Raw genomic sequence first — 17329 nt, 5'->3', positions numbered from 1 at the left:
TAATATCAAGGAACCTCTGTAAAAGTGAAGACAATTGGGAATCATGGGGAAAATAAGTTAGTCATACTTTGCACAAAGAAAAATGGCTGCTGGAAGTCAGGATCAATTCCAGGTCCTCAGAGCTGTAAAGGCACCTACACATTGCTGCAGCACCTGACTTTCCTTAGAAGCTTGAGATCATCCTGGACAAAACAGATTACTTGAGTTGCACCTAATCCGTAACCCTAAACAGTGATTCCCTGCACACAACTGTATCTCTAAACTAAGCTAAATGACCATGGTTGCGCTGCAATTACGAGTGTGGATTTTTGCTCATTCAGCACAGAAATGGGCCCTCAGGCCTGCCAATTCCATGGTGAACTATACTCAATGCATTTGGTTAGCAGACTATTGTACTTTGGAGATTCAAATATTTCCCCAGAAAAATTAAATGTTATGTGCAGCCAGCATTACTGTTTTCTCAGCCTGCATTCCAGATTCCAAACACCTTGTGTGAAAAACTTCTTCCACAGATCCCCTTACTTTAAACTTAACCCTATATTAGCTATATTTAAGAGGGAGTTAGATGTGGCCCTTGTGGCTAAGGGGATCAGGGGGTATGGAGAGAAGGCAGGTTACGGGATACTGAGTTGGATGATCAGCCATGATCATATTGAATGGCGGTGCAGGCTCGAAGGGCCGAATGGCCTACTCCTGCACCTAATTTCTATGTTTCTATGTTTCTCTACTAGCTACTCTAAAAAGTGAGAGTTACAAGACTATGTTACTCTTCTTTTCCATACCCTAGATATTGAATGTAAGCATCCATTTACTGCCTTCAACATCCTACTTGTCTGCATCTCTCAAGCCTACAGTGGTGCAGCTCTTCCTTCCCACAGCACCAGACTCATGTTCGATCCCGACCTGGGGTGCTGTCTGCGTGGAGTTTACACCTTCGCAAAAGTTAATAAATTATGGTCTTTTAAAAAATTGAAAAAAATCAATACTCCAGAACTTCCTATGCTTTTCAACTGCAATACGGATGTACTTTTAACAATGTCACGTATTCGACAAAGCCAACAATTGATTATTTCTGTCTAAACCAGTCTGAAGAAGGGTCTCAACCCGAAATGTCACCCATTCCTTCTCTCCAGAGATGCTGCCTGTCCCACTGAGTTACTCTAGCTTTTATGAAACTTCCAAATTTGCCATTTAAAAGGGAGAGGCCTTCAAATTCTGAATAATCATCCCTGAACACAACATGGAATGACCTAACAATTTGTTTTCAATATGTCGTGAACTGGAGTTGAAGCAAATGTGTACCAATTGTGAGCTGATTGCAGATGGGTAATAAATATTGGTCTTGGAAGGATACCCACATTGCATTAATAAATTGTCAACCTACTGTCCATACTAACCCTCTGTGGTCAGTAGGATCCTGGAACTGCAAAATTTTCAAATATTTTCATCAATACATCTGCTTTCTTATGAAACAGAAACAAAACTACACTACTCTTATAACCTTAGCCACTTGCAAATATTTAAAATTCCAGCTTTTTGTAAAAAAATCTCAAGAACTGAATTGGATACTTGAATAAAACAATTGATATTTTACTTCATATCTGATCTAGCTAACACTTGGGAAAATACACTGATTACAAGATGGCAATGAACCCACTAAAACGTGTAGTAACAAATCCTGGTAGTCATATTAACGTTTAGTTAAATGCTTACTTAAAATTAAAACACAAGTGGGTGAAAAAACAAATATAGTCAAGGTGACAATATTTTATTTGACTTATAAATGTAACATCTTCATAAAAATATACCTTTATAAAATGTGCTACCAGCCTTACTAGTTCCAATTGAACTCTATTCTAAGCTACTCATATGTCTTTAAAATTTATATAAAACATACATTAGACTTTCCAATGTTCTGTAAAACACGATGTTCCATACCATTAGCGAGACAAGCAAAAACATCATAATCTAGATGAAACAGTCTAGCGCATTCTATGTACAGTTTTAAAAAATAAGCATAAAATCCATATACATACAGAGTGATCAAGAACAGCAAATTTGTAATCCAACATTAGAATTTCTGTCATTCCAAAGTAACAGCAAGTTTTCAAGGTAACATTAGCAAGTTTTCAAGACATACAAAGTAACATTAGCAAGTTTGCAGATTACACAAAGCTGGGTGGCAGTGTGAACTTTGAGGAGGATGCTATGAGAATGCAGGGTGACTTGGACAGGTTGGGGGAGTGGGCAGATGCATGGCAGATGAAGTTTAATGCAGAGAAATGTGAGGTTATCCACTTTGGTAGCAAAAACAGGAAGGCAGATTACTATCTAAATGGCGTCAAGTTGTGAAAAGGGGAAGTACAACGGGATCTGGGGGTCCTTGTACATCAGTCTATGAAAGTAAGCATGCAGGTACAGCAGGCAGTGAAGAAAGCGAATGGCATGTTGGCATTTATAACAAGAGGAATTGAATATAGGAGCAAAGAGGTCCTTCTGCGGTTGTACAGAGCCCTAGTGAGATCACACCTGGAGTATTGTGTGCAGTTTTGGTCCCCTAATTTGAGGAAGGACATTTTTTCTATTGAGGGCGTGCGTAGGTTTATACGGTTCATTCCCGGGATGGCGGGACTGTCATATGCTGAGAGAATGGAGTAGCTGGGCTTGTACACTCTGGAGTTTAGAAGGATGAGAGGGTATCTCATTGAAACATATAAGATTGTTAAGGGATTGGACACGCTAGAGGCAGGATACATGTTCCCGATGGTTACACAGAAAAGCTGGAGAAACTCAGCGGGTGAGCAGCATCTATGGAGCGAAGTAAATAGGCGACGTTTCGGGCCGAAACCCTTCTTCATTTCCTTCGCTCCATAGATGTTGCTGCACCCGCTGAGTTTCTCCAGCTTTTTTGTGTAACTTCGATTCTCCAGCATCTGCAGTTCCCTCTTAAACTACATGTTCCCGATGTTGGGCACAGTTTAAGAATAAGGAGTAAGCCACTTAGAACGGAGACGAGGAAACACTTTTTTCTCACAGAGAGTGGTGTGTTTTTTCTCACAGAGAGTGGTGTGTCTACAAATGGCCTACCTCCAAATGGCGGTGCTAGCTCGAAAGGCCAAATGGCCTACTCCTGCACCTATTGTCTATAAATAAGCGATCAAGTGCAAGAAATGCCACTGATTCAAAAAAAAGATTGACAGTGGAATTAATCAATTATCTCCACACAGTGGGAATAGCATCGCTATTTGCAATCTCCAAATTTAAAAGAGCAAAAAAAAATTGAAGAGCAAACTAAATAAATGAAGAGGAAAAGGAATAGAACAGCAAGCTGAGGTATAATAGAAGTATGAAAAGAGCTACAAAAAGTGTTGCGAATAAACACACGACAAAAACAGTTAGTGTAATACTGATCCTGGGGAAGTTACACAAGTCAATTTGTATCAAGAGTTTATCACAGAAAATTTTCAAGTCATACTTCGGTGGTGGAAATGAGATTTGGGGGCAAATCCATCCCCTCCCAGTAAGGCAATGGTTATACTGTTATAAGCATATATAATAAAATAAAGCAGCAATAGAATGTTATCGGAATGCCAATGATTCCATCAACTTCGCAAATTAAAAAATTAAAATGCAAAACACATTCTCCTCTATATGGATGGAAACAATGCTCTTCAATGCCGGCAATATTCATGTGTGACGTTTGGGAGAGGATAAGCATATAATGAGAAATCTAGAATATACTTTGGTAGAAGTTGATGCAAAAGTTCTCGAGGCACCTTACATAGATAGTAATGCAAGATCTCCTTCGTGACGGGTTTATACCATGCTTGCCTTTCAGGAAACTCAACATTGTCCGAGGCCCCAACAGTTTGAAGTACATAGCGTGCATCACTATGCAATCGTTCATAGGAACCAATGTAGTCATACATCACAGCACATGGTTGGCACAGATTGTAAACTGGCATCCAATGTTCATTCATCGTCTCTACGTCTTCATCCACCAAATACTGAAGAAATTCTGAAAAAGAAACATCATCCCCTTTGGACTGCCCAATGTTTTTCCTATATCTTCTCACTATCTCCATTCCATATCTCCTTTGATATTCCACCATTTCTCCAAATTTATTTCTATATGCTGACAACAATCGTTCCATTGGGTCTCGAACAAACATAAACTTGTAGTAATGTTTCAGCCTATATTTAATCTCACTGTTCTTTAAATCGCCAAGGAACACCAAATCATTTTTGTGGTCCATTTTTATCTGCACGTGCACATTATCCAATGCACCACCCAGTACTTTAATAACACGTTTCCAGTTAGAGCACGCAACTTTGGGTACATAACAATACAAAAACTTATAATCATCATTAACTAGGATGTGTTTTAGCAAAGTCCGTCGTTGGGATGCGGTTAAATCCAAGATACTATGTGGCATTGTCTTCTGTTTGCAAACACTATGAAGAGTACGGTTCCGGATATCTTGAATAATCTAATCAAGAGAAAAAAGGAAATTAGGGTGATATCATAACAAAATATTAATATCCCCATACATAAGGTTAGAGTTGAAAAGCTGCACATACACTTCAATACCTCATAGATATTCCTCAATTACAAAAGTGCAATGTTCCCAGAAAACATTGTGAAATTCTACAATTTTTCCTAAAATTTCAATATAAAAATATTGCTACCCAGAGCTGAAGAATTTCAGTCAACTCAACACCTAAACAGTTAAAATTATTTATTCAGTAAACGTGGTTTCCCCCCTGCTATCAAAGCTGGATCCCTAAATCGCATCTCCTTTGTGTCTCATAGTTCTGCTCTCGCTCCCCTCCCTCCAGACAGAACATGGATAGAGATCCCCGAACCTTACTTTTCACCGTGTTTGCCAACATATCATTCCGAGAAATCCGCCACCTTCAATGTGATCCCACCACCGGTCACATCTTCCCATCCCACCGCTTTCTACTTTTTCACTCCCTCCACAACTCCTTGATTTATTCATGCCTTCCAACCCAAATCACCTCCTTCCCATCTACTTTCCCCGGCAATCCCAGGGGCTGGGGTCCATGGATGGATGACCCTCACATCCATCCAGGGACCCCAGTCGTCTTTTCAGGTGGGATAGAGATTCACGTACACCTCGAACTTCATCTACTCCATTCGGTGTTCCCAATGTGGCCTCAATTACATCGGCGAGACCAAGCTTAGACTGGAAAACCGTTTTGTCAAACATTTAACTTTGACTGCCAAGGCCTCCTGGTTCTAAACCATTTTAACTCCCTTTCCCATTCCCATACTGACCTTCCTGTCCTTGGCCTCCTCCATTGCCACAGTTTGGCCACAAACTGAAGGAACAGCAACTCATATTTCATTGGGTAGATTACAACTTACCAGTAAGAACACTGAATTTTCCAATTTCAGGTAATTAACCTACTAACCCCCCCCCCCCCCCCCCCCCCCCCCCCCCCCCCCCCCCCCCCCCCCACCCCCCACACTCTTCCCTGTGCCCCACCTGGATTTGACGAAGGGACCCAACACAAAACATCCATGTTCTCTAGTGGTGCTGCCTGACCTGCCGATATCTTAAAAAATGATGGACAAAAACAAAGTGGAGGGAAATGGAAAGTTTTCATTCTTTTTATTTATTTTCTCATCAATATCTAATTTGGACACTTGATTGAAATGTCTTGGCTGATAGAAAAATGAAATTGAATAGAAACTAAAAGGTACAAGTCCACACGTCATCCAAAAGGCAGATGGTAACCTCATATGTACGCCTCCTAACATAAATGGCCTGTGTTGCCATCACATTGTTTTAAAAGCTGTTTTTTTTATTTTACCAGTTCTTTGAAGGAATAGCACAACATTTCCAGTACAATTGCCTGAGCTGAGTACGTCAAAGTTTTGAATCCATACAAGCCTTGGCCATTCCATTTCTTCCCACTCTATTAACACTCTCAATTATTTGTTGTACTTATCTGATTTTCCCTTTCAAGAAGTTTTATTTACTTCAAATCCTTTGTTATCAAAGTCCCACATTCTGAATTCACCATTCTGAATTCACCAAGTAAAATATTCCAACAAATTGATCTTTGAATGCATCAAACGTGTTTGATAGATTAGATATTGGAAAAAATGTTTCCTCATGGAAATTCAAAGACGGATCAATATGATGCATCATATAATTTATTACAGTTTAACAAGGTAGTAAAACGATCATAACGGGTTTGACCTTTTTACTACCTTGTTAAACTGCATTAAATTATGCATTATATGATTTGGTAAATCTCTACCTCAGCCAAACTAGTTTTGTCTTTTATTTTTCCAAAGAATACATATATTTTTCCTATTAAAAGCATAACTTCATATTGATTGTGATTTATCTGCCATTTACATAGCTATTCTACAAAAAATATTTAATACTAGACCTGTTCCCTCAACGTGCGGTTGCGGGGGGGCTCACACACACACACATTAACTACCCCCCCGCACACATGCTAACTACCCCCCTTGATATTATATTGATTTTATAATTGACCGAATTTAGAGAGGAGTGGATTTCTGAAATCATGTTAAATCCCTGCCGAAATTGTAAAAATCTCCGCGTTTTTGCATCTGGTTTTCGAGGAAATACGTTTCAAAGGCAAAATGACATACACCGACCGAGTTTTAAAAGTATATAGATATATGATATGATAGATATATGATATTCTTCAGCAGTCTTCCATAGTAATATCCATACAACCACTTCAATCGAATTAGTCACTAAGCTATACCTTTATTCCAGATTCCAAAATCATCTGTACCTGTGATCCATAAAGATCCCTTTTGTTCCTAGCTGAAATCTGAAAGGAAACTTTCAAATGTATTCCCTTATGTTTTGACAAAGGATCTCCAACCTAAAATTCAATAGACAATAGGTGCAGGAGAAGGCCGTTCGGCCCATCGAGCCAGCACCGCCATTCACTGTGATCATGGCTGATCATCCGCAATCAGTACCCCGTTCCTGCCTTCTCCCCATATCCCTTGACTCCACTATCTTTAATTGATCTATCAAACTCTCTTGAAAGCATCCAGAGAATCAGCCTCCACAGCCTTGTGGCAGAGAATTCCAGATTCACAAATCTCTGGGTGAAAAGGTTTTTTCTCATCTCCATTCTAAATAGTCAACCCCTTATTCTTAAACTGTGGCCCCTGGTTCTGGACTCCCCCAACATCGGGAACATGTTTCCTACATCTAGCATGTCCAATCCCTTAATAATCTTATATGTTTCAATAAGATCCCCTCTCATCTTTCTAAATTCCAGTATATACAAACCCAGTCGCTCCATTCTTTCAACATATGACAGTCCCGCCATCCCGGGAATTAACCTCGTAAACCTACACTGTACTCCCTCAATAACAAGAATGTCCTTCCTCAAATTTGGAGACCAAAACTGCATACAATACTCCAGGTGTGGTCTCACCAGGGCCCTGTCCAACTGCATAAGGACCTCTTTGCTCCTATCCTCAATTTCTCTTGTTGCTAAGCTCAACGTGCCATTAGGTTTCTTTATGGCCTGCTGTATCTGCATGCTTACTTTCAGTGACTGATGTACAAGGACACCCAGATGTCGTTGTACTTCCCCTTTTCCTAACCTGACAGCATTCAAACAATAATCTGCCTTCCTGCTCTTTCCACCAAAGTGAATAACCTCACAATGATCCACATTAAACTGCATCTGCCAGGCATCTGCCCACTCACCCAACCTATCCCAGTCACCCTGCATCCTCATAGCATCCGCTTCACAGTTCACGCTGCCACCCAGCTTTGTGTCATCTGCAAATTTGCCTATGTTACTTTTAAAACCTTCAAATTAGATCACATGGTATTGGGGGTAAGGTACTGACAGGATAGAAAATTGGTTGGCAGACAGGAAACAAAGAGTAGGGATTAACGGGTCCTTTTCAGAATGGCGGGCAGTGACTAGTGGGGTACCGCAAGGCTCGGTGCTGGGACCACAGCTATTTACAATCTACATTAATTATTCTATTGTCTATTGTCATTCTAACTTTATCTTATCTGTTCACTTGCAAGCTGGTTTCAGTTACTAAAGAAGTTTAAGTGTCAGACAAAAAATAAGATACATGCAACCACCAGAACTGAATTGTTTTAATTTTTTTAAATATAAAATTCATTGTTAAAAACAAGTACCAGAAGTGTAACATTGTTGGTAGCAAACAAATACAATGATTCCAAAAATCTGCACTACAGATTAACTAAAAAAAAATGCAAGGTGGTTGTTGAAATGAAAATTGTACTACCATTTCAAACCGTTTTTATTCAAGTGCATTTGACTAAAGTATCAGAAATCAACTGATGTTTCATTTGAACTGAAATCTAATCATTTTGCAATGGGGTCTACTCACAATCTTTAGTTGTTTATGGATTTCAGGTTGAAAGGAGTAGTTTAATTGTGTCACTAACTGATACATTTGGTTTAAAAATTGCATGAAAGTGCACATTAATCCGTTTATTCTCAAATTGCCACATGGAAACAAATAGTTTCTAATTCCCTTGATTCCCAGAAATACCAATGCAGAGCATCAGGTCTTTTTTATCCTCAACTGCATGGGATATAATCCAGAAATATGTGATTCAGCTCCAATGGTCCATCTTGACATGTTCTAATTGTTTGCTCCCATTCTCATTTGTTTGTTAGTAACATTTTCCAATCCTTTCTTTCTCATATGCTTGGTTTTCTTGGAATTGCATATACTGCCTCAACATTTCCAAAGTATGATGCTCTACACCATAACAATTCTAAATAATTGAATCACTAAAATTCACTACTGGATTATGTATTATCATACATTTACGGCATTTAGATTACAACATGGAAATGCCTATATGTCTGTACTATTATATTATATCTCAAGACAGTTCTACCAAAGAAAAGCCAAAAGACTGTTGAACACTAGATTCCAGACAGTTTATGAGTTCTAAGCTTTAGTATAATTCTAGTAAATATCTTTTGCTTAGTCATGAAAAGTCAAGAGTCATTTAATTGTCAAATGTGCCAACAATGGAACAATGAAATTCTTAATTTCTTACTAAATCCAGCCTGTAAACTCAAATAAAAATTCAATAAATCCCGTAATACTAATGCAACAAAAAAAGTCCATAGTGCAGTCTATAGTTGCTGATGTTAGTGTTGCATAATTTTCAAGGGCCTAATGGTTGCTGGGAAGAAGCTATTTTTGAATCTGATGTACACGATTTTCAGGTTCCAGTTCTTTCTTCCCGGTGGTAGGAGCGAAATGAGGATTATAGGCAGGATTATGTGGATCTTTGATGGTATTGGCTGTCTTTTTGAGGATCCGTTCAATGATGGGGAGGTCATTAACTGTGATGGACCAGGCAGCATCTACCACTCTCTGTATTCATCTTCATTCCTGGGTGTTGGAGGTACCAAACCAGGCCATAATGCAACCAGTCAATGTTCACTCCATTATAAACCTGCAGAGATCCAATAGAGTATCTGCTGACATACTGCATCTCCTCAATCTTCTATGAAAAATAGAGGCGTTAATGAGCTTACTTTGTAGTTGCATCAATGTGCTGGGCCCAGGACAGATCTTCAGAGATAATCATGCCCAGGAACTTGAAGCCATCAACTCTCTCCACTTTCACCCCATTGATAAAGACAGGTTTGTGGATCCTCAGCTTTTCCTATCTGAAGTCAATAGTTTGCTTCTTGGTCTTGCTGACATTGAGAGTGAGATTATTGTTCTGGTACCATTCAATCGGATTATCAATTTCACTCCTGTGCGCTGATTCATAATTATACATTTTATCATCATTTGTTTCTCAATGTTCATTTCATGAAGATACCCACACTATTTATAATTAAATCAAACTGAGTACTGATGTTCCACTCAAGTTGTATCATGTTTCTTCCAATTCTATTTCTCCAGAACTTTCAATGCTATGGTTTACTATTATTTTAAAATCAACTTATCTTATTTCTTAGCTTTTAGATGCCTCCATTCTTGGTTCTTGGTTACTTGGTCCTCCAAAATATTCCAACTGGAATTTAAACTGGTGGTGAAGGGAGGGATTAAGCCAGAAAGGGTTATTGGGAAGAAAGTGCTACTTTAAATTTAGTTGCATCTGGTTGGGTAACTATAGTTTGGTAGAGATTATTCCATGCTTTAATTGTGCGTGGGAAGAACGAATTGCTGTACACATCTGTCTTTGGATCTGGGATCACAAATTGGATCGAATGCCCTCGTCTGCTCCTAATTGGTTTGGGGTTGGTGTAGGTCTTGTGATCTATGTCTAGCTGACCATTTAACATTTTGTAAAAACAGGTCAAACGGTGAGCTTCACGTCTGCCTTGGAGAGGGTTCCACCCCAGAGAATTCAGAAGTTTGGTGACACTCGCTTCTCTCTCATAGGTGTTAGTAACAAATCGAGTGGCCTGTCTTTGGACTCGTTCGATGGATGAAATATTTTTATCTGTGTATGGGTCCCATGCTGCAACTGTGTAGTCCAAATGAGGTCTAACGAGGGTTGACAGAAGCTGAACAATGATGAAAGTTGCGCCTCAGGAAGTTTAGGACACCTGTTGCTTAATTGGACGGTACAGTAAACAATCATCAGCGAATAGTCTGGTCGTACTTGCGACTTTTTCATGGATGTCATTTATGTAAAGCAAAAATAGGTGTGGGCCAAGTACTGTGCCCTGGGGTGTACCACTCAACACTGGATGCCAATTGGAGCACTTTCCGTTCACACACACACACGCTGAAGACGTTTTGTCAGGAAACTGGAAATCCATTGTTTCGTGTTGGAAAGAATACCATAGAAATCAAGCTTCCGAAGCAGTCTCTGGTGTGGGATGACATCAAATGCTTTAGAAAAGTCCAGCACAACTAAATCCATGATGACCTTACTGTCAAGATGCTTGGCCAGGTCATTTGTCATCAGGATAAATTGAGACTCGCATGATCTATGCCTCCTAAATGCATGTTGGTTGTCAGCAAGAATATTATGTTTGCTCACGTGACGCATCAGATTACTATCAATGATATGCTCCAGCAATTTGCAGCAAGTACTTGTTAGTGAAACAGGATGATAATTCGCTGGGTTGGTGGTTGAACCCTTCTTAAAGAGAGGAGTGATGTTGGCCTTCGTCCAATCCAGCGGAACATCACCCGAGTCAAGTGATTGTTGAAAAATGAACTGCAAAACTGGAGCCAGTTCTTCGGCTGTGATCTTGAGGGCTTGATTCTGTATCTGATCTGGTCCAATTGCTTTTGTGGTATTAATGTTGAGCAATAACTTCTTGACACCTTCAACCTCAATTTTAATAGCAGGCATATCAGCATATGGGCTGGACGGAAGGACTGGAAATGATGAAAGCTCCACATCTTCCCAGGTGAAAATGTGTTGAAATTGGTTTGCAAGAGCTTCTGCTTTCACCTGGTCCTCAGTGATCAGACAGTTGTTCACTTTAAGCATCTGGACACCAGTGTTGTCTGTCCGTCTGGATTTCACACATCTCCAAAAAGCCTTGGGTTGCTCTCCCCCAAGAATGAGGAAACATGTTGTCTATGAGCACTCCTAAATGCACGATCGACTTGCTTTCGCACACTAGTAAAATTGTCCCAGTCCAATTTTGTACCCCCTTTTTTGGCACGGATATAAAACTTTGCTTTCTTACTGCAGAGACGTTTCAGTTTTGCCGAAAACCAAGGAGGACGCATACGGCCCTTGATTAGTTTTTGAGGACCATGATTTGTGACAATATTATTTAAAGAGTTTTTCAGCCACACCCAGTTGTCTTCTACGGATCTTTTATCTGGTTGCAGGTTGAAGAAATCTTTTGCCATTCCTCTTTCCCTTAAACATTCCCCCTCCCCCCATTTCCCCAATGATTATGTAATGTTTTGTTTCTAACTAAAAGTTATAACTATATTGAAATTCATTTGCTAATGACTATATGCCTGCTCTATAAAACGTACCTGAGTTGCTGCATTTTGTTGCAATCCCTCTCCAAAATGAATAAATCAATTGATTTAAATCTTTTTATTTGAATTTCACAGCAATTTGCATACATACAATGACAACAGACAGTGACAGTCAAGGCATAATTGTGCAACAGTATGCAAGCGACCCTCAAAGCCCTTACCCTTACCCACCTTCAACCCACCCGAATCAGGTCGGAACCAAACGGGGACAAACAACACTCACATACATACACATCCACACAAACATGGTAAGATAAACAAAACAAAAAGTACTAAAAAAAAAAGAAGAAAAAAAGGGGGGGTCACTAATAACAGTAAATAAGTAAGTCATTAAATAAATAAGTGTGGGGAGGAGGTGGCTGATCTAGCACTCTGGTGCCAGGAGAACAGCCTCCTCTTGAACATCAAAAAAACGAAGGAGCTGATCATGGACTTTAGGAGGGCACATCATCCGAGGACGTACACTCCATTGAGTATAAATGGGGATCCTGTGGATAGGGTGAACTGTTTTAAATATCTGGGAGTCCACATCTCTGAGGATATGACATGGTCATCACACGCCTCAGCACTGGTGAGTAAGGCAAGGCAGCGCCTTTACCACCTCAGGCAATTGAGGAAATTCAGAGTGTCTCCGAGGATCCTCCAGTGCTTCTACGCAGCGGCGGTGGAAAGCATCTTGTCCGGGAACATTACCATCTGGTTCGGGAATTGCTCTGCGGGGACAAGAAGGCTCTGCAGAGAGTAGTGCGTTCGGCCGAACGCACTATGGGAACTTCACTCACCCCCCTGCAGGAACTATACAACAGGAGGTGCAACTCCAGAGCAAACAAAATCATGAGAGACCTCTTCCACCCCTGCAACGGACTGTTCCAGCCGCTACGGTCAGGCAAACGCCTCCGTTGCCACGCAGTGAGAACGGAGAGGTTGAGAAGGAGTTTCTTCCCAGAGGCAATTCGGACTGTAAACGCCTTTCTCACCAGGGACTAACTGTACAGAACGTTTTTCATTCTATTATTTATTATGCAACATAATATGTGTGTTATGATTGTGTTTATAATTTGTTTGTTTTGTTGTTGTTCCGCGAGCATTGCACTTTCATTTCACTGCACATCTCGTATGTGTATGTGACAAATAAACTTGACTTGACTTGACTTGACTTGACTTGGTTAAGGGGAGAGCAGTTGCAGTAGAGCAGAACAATCGTGGAGAGCACTCAGTCCTCTTCCGAGTCCGGGGACAAGTTGAGAGAGTTAACAAGTTCCAAGAAAGGGTTCCACGTATCTAGGAATGTCTTGGTAGAGCCTTTGAGAGAAAACCTAAGTTTTTCAAGCTTTAAATTGTAATCCAGCGGGCGTGTGTCGGGGGACTGAATTTCCCCTTCCATTTGACCGCACAAAGTACAACAGCTCATACTTGCTTGTATTAAACTCCATCTGCCATTTCTTCACTTATTTCTGTAGCTGATCTATATCCGACTATATACTTTTGCAGCTTTCCTCAGTCTGCAACACCAGCAATCTGGGTGTCATCTGCAAATTTACTAACCAACCCATCTACGTTTACATCCAAGTCATTTATGTATCACAAACAGCAGGGGTCCCTGCAGAACTCCTCTGTCACAGACTTCCAGCCCGAATATTGTCCATTCACCACAACCCTCTGTCTTCCATCACTAAACCAGTTCTGAATACATAGGACCAAGTCCTTGTTAATCCTGTGCATCTTAATCAGTCCACCATGGGTGACTTTCTCATATGCCTTTCTAAAATCCACGTTGATCACATCCACTGCCCTATCCTCATCAACTGACAAAAACCTCAATCAAGCCATGCTAGGCTGTGGTAAATCCTAAACCAAAGAATCTTCTCCAATAGCTTCCTTACCACTGATGTGAGACTCACTAACCTATATTTCCCTAGGTTTTCTCTCATCTCCTTTTTCAAAAAAGGAACAACATTAGCTACCCTCCAGTCCTCTGGGACTTCTCCAAAGGTTGGAGGAGACACAAAGTTATTTGTCAAGGCTCCTGCAATTTCCTCTCTCACCTCTGTCAATAATCTGGGATAGATCCCATCATGTCCTGGGGATTTATCCACCTTAACGCTCTTCAAGAGCCCCAATACCTCCTCAATCTCAACTGTCGTTGCATTATAATATTCCCCACACTTTCTTTACACAAAGGGTGATGGATGTATGGAACAAGCTGCCAGAGAAGGTAGCTGAGGCAGGGACTATCCCAACATTTAAGAAACAATTGGACAGGTGCATGGATAGTTTGTTTAAGAAGGAATTGCAGATGCTGGAAAATCGAAGGTACACAAAAATGCTGGAGAAACTCAGCGGGTGAGGCAGCATCTATGGAGCGAAGGAAATAGGCAACGTTTTGGGTCGAAACCCTTCTTCAGATACATGGATAGGACAGGTTTGGAGGGATACGGACCAAATGCTGGCAGGTGGAACTAGTATAGCTGGGACATGTTGGCTGGTGTAGGCAGGTTTGGCCGAAGGGCCTTTTTCCACACTGTTTCACTCTATGACTGATCTCACTGTCCTCCATGTCCTTTTTCTTGGTGAAAACAGATGCAAAGTGTCTGTTTACTAACTCACCTACACCCCCAGATTCCATTCACAAATTCCCTCCTTCATCCTTGAGCAAGCCTACCTTCACCTTGATTACCCTCCTTCATCCTTGAGCAGGCCTACCTTCACCTTGATTACCCTTTAAGCCTTTAATATAGGCTTAAAAAGCATTGGGATTTTCTTTAATCTGACTCTGAATATGACTGAATCTTGCATATGTGGGCGGCACATTGGCGCAGCAGTAGAGTTGCTACTTTACAGCACCAGAAACTCGGGTTCGATCCTGACTATAGGTGCTTGTCTGTCAGGAGTTTGTACGTTCTCCCCGTGATCTGCGTGGGCTTTTTCCGAGATCTCCAGATTCCTCACGCACGCCAAAGGCATACAGATTTGGAGGTTAATTGGCTTGGTATAATTGTAAATTGTCCCTAGTGTGTGTAGTGTGCGGGGATCACTGGTTGGCGCAGAATTGTTGGGCCGAAGGTCCTGTTCCCACGTTGTATCTGCAAACTAAACTAAAACTGAGACTCGCAAAACCCATACTGTGGTCCATTTTGGCCCTTCTAATTATCTGCTTGAGTTCTTTCCTCCTTTCTTTACATTTCTCAAAAACCTTCCATCCTCTCAAACTTTGTATACACTTCCTTTATCTTTTTAACCAATTTTACAACCTCTTTGGTCATCCAAGGTTCCTTTACTTTGTCATCCTTATCTCCTCCTCCTTCCTGGAACATGTCAGTTATAGTCCTGGCAACATCCTTGTAAATTTTCTCTGCACTCTGTCCAACCTAATGACATCCTTCCTGAAGCAAGGTGACCAAAACTAAACACAATGCTCCAAATGCATCCTCACCAACATCTTGTACAACTGTAACACAACATCCCAACTTCTATACTCAATACCCTGACTGATTTCACCAAAATGGTATTCAGCACCATTTGTTTAAATCAAAACATCCTAAAAACAAAGCACATACACATAATGACAATGGCAAGTAGAAATCAATGTTAGTTAAAATTGCAGGTAGACAAAAGTGCTGGAGAAACTCAGCGGGTGCGGCAGCACCTATGGATCGAAGGAAATAGGCAACGTTTCGGGCCGAAACCCTTCATAAAATTGCTGTCAGTCTTCAGCAAATGGACTCAAGTTATGCTAAACCACACAAAAGTAAACACTGACCGCAAATTATATCGCCGAATACTGCAAGGAACCAAGAGGCTTTGTTCAGTGCGTGCATTGTTCACCATTCTCAAAGATTGTTGGGAAACATATCAAAACCATAAAACCAAAATAAACTTTGTCTAACAAAAGCTTATTTGTTGTGCTTCCAGTAGAGACAATTCGTGGTATCGTGGCAGGTAAACAGGATGAATAAGGGTACACTCGTAGACGTTTCTCATTCAAACTGTCCCAGGAGTTTTGTTCAAAGGTTATACAGCGGAGCAACATACTCCACTCCGCTCTATAATCTTTGGTTTTGTTGGTTATGTAAAGTTTTTTGGGATTGTAAAAACCAAGAAAAGACGCTGGCAAGTTGCACATACATAGCTACAGACAGGACTGATGCCTGCACACATGATAATACATTCCCAGTGACAGTCAGGACGCGCGGCGTTACGCACAAAATTACCAGGAGTGGTTTTTAAAAGCTGAATAAGACTTTCAGTAATTCCATATAAGATCGGTTATTTGAACAGGCTGTATTTATTTGCGCCATTTCCTCATTTCTTATACTTTTAAAAACAATTCCTGGGTTGTGCTGAGCCTTGACTAGTTTCGCCCCCGCCGTTCGGATTCAGGCCGCACTCAGGCGGGTATTATTAGAGAAAAGTGTCTCAAATGGGCAACAGCCGCTTCAAGACGGCTCTTGCTCGACATAACTAACGGCGGTCTCCTCTCTGATGCGTTTCCCACCTGGTAATCCGGATCCTCGCCCCCCTTCCAGTGCTGCCCGCGGCTGGTGCTGGAGCTGGAGCTGGAGCCGCTGCGGGACCGGCTGCGGGCACCGTAAGTGTGTCCGCTCAGCGCGTCCACCTCGGCCAGCATGCCCTTCTGGATCATCAGCAGCAGCCCACCCGACGCCACGATTACACCGAATGTCAACATGGTGGGCAGCAGCACTGCCCTGCGCGGCGCCCGGGCCGCCTTCAGCACCACCATAGCGCCGGCTCCGTCAGTCCGCTCACTCGCTCGCTCGCTGCACCAGCAGCCGGCCGGCCGACCGACTGCCCGATCCCTCACTGAACCCAACGGCCGGCCATCAGCCCGACCCACCACTCACTACCAAAGATCCTATATTGCTCACTACACCCACCGGCCGGCCGATAGACCGACCCCTTCTCTTCCCCTCCTCCTCCCCCCCTGCTGTTCAGCTCGGCCCACCCCCTACACCCCCCCCCCCCCCCCCCCCCCCCCCGAGCACGCACACACGCATGCGTGGGGAAGTTGAACCGCTCGGCAGTTGGATCCAAAGATAGGATCTTTGGCCGCGAGCCTGGCCCACCGCCACTGCGCGCGCACGCGTGCGTGCTGGCCAAAGATCTTTGGTGCTGGCTGATGCGAGAGAAGAGGAGAGGAGACGCCGAGCGCCATTGCCACCAAAGATCTTAGAGCGGATCTTTGATTGTCACGGCTGCTGATATCTGGGCTCCGAGGCGACAAGAGGAACTGCAGATGCTTGAATCTTGAGCTAAACTCTGCAAAGTTCTGCAAGTACTCAGCTGGCCACACGG

The 17329-nt window shown here is 41.9% G+C and overlaps 1 protein-coding gene across 2 annotated transcripts; it reads right to left on the bottom strand.

Annotated features, from left to right (window-relative positions):
• Positions 1-3059: 3059 nt before the first annotated feature.
• On the bottom strand, positions 3060-16941 carry chst14 (carbohydrate (N-acetylgalactosamine 4-0) sulfotransferase 14). Of its 2 annotated transcripts, XR_008723504.1 has the most exons (3): positions 16512-16941; positions 3129-4490; positions 3060-3087 (listed from the first exon to the last, which is right to left on the bottom strand). XR_008723504.1 is itself a non-coding variant. In XM_055635806.1 (2 exons), the coding sequence occupies exons 1-2, from the start codon at positions 16755-16757 to the stop codon at positions 3672-3674; spliced, it is 1065 nt and encodes a 354-aa protein (XP_055491781.1). In that variant the 5' UTR covers positions 16758-16941; the 3' UTR covers positions 3098-3671. The 2 variants fall into 2 exon arrangements, 1 of the variants encoding a protein (XP_055491781.1); XM_055635806.1 differs by lacking the exon at positions 3060-3087 and having other exon boundaries at positions 3098-4490.
• Between the last annotated feature and the right edge of the window lie 388 nt (positions 16942-17329).

Source organism: Leucoraja erinacea, chromosome 1, assembly GCF_028641065.1.
Source record: "Leucoraja erinacea ecotype New England chromosome 1, Leri_hhj_1, whole genome shotgun sequence".
NCBI lineage: Eukaryota > Metazoa > Chordata > Chondrichthyes > Rajiformes > Rajidae > Leucoraja > Leucoraja erinaceus.
The sequence above is the reverse complement of the archived record's forward strand: the minus strand, read 5'-3'. Positions and strand labels throughout refer to the sequence as shown.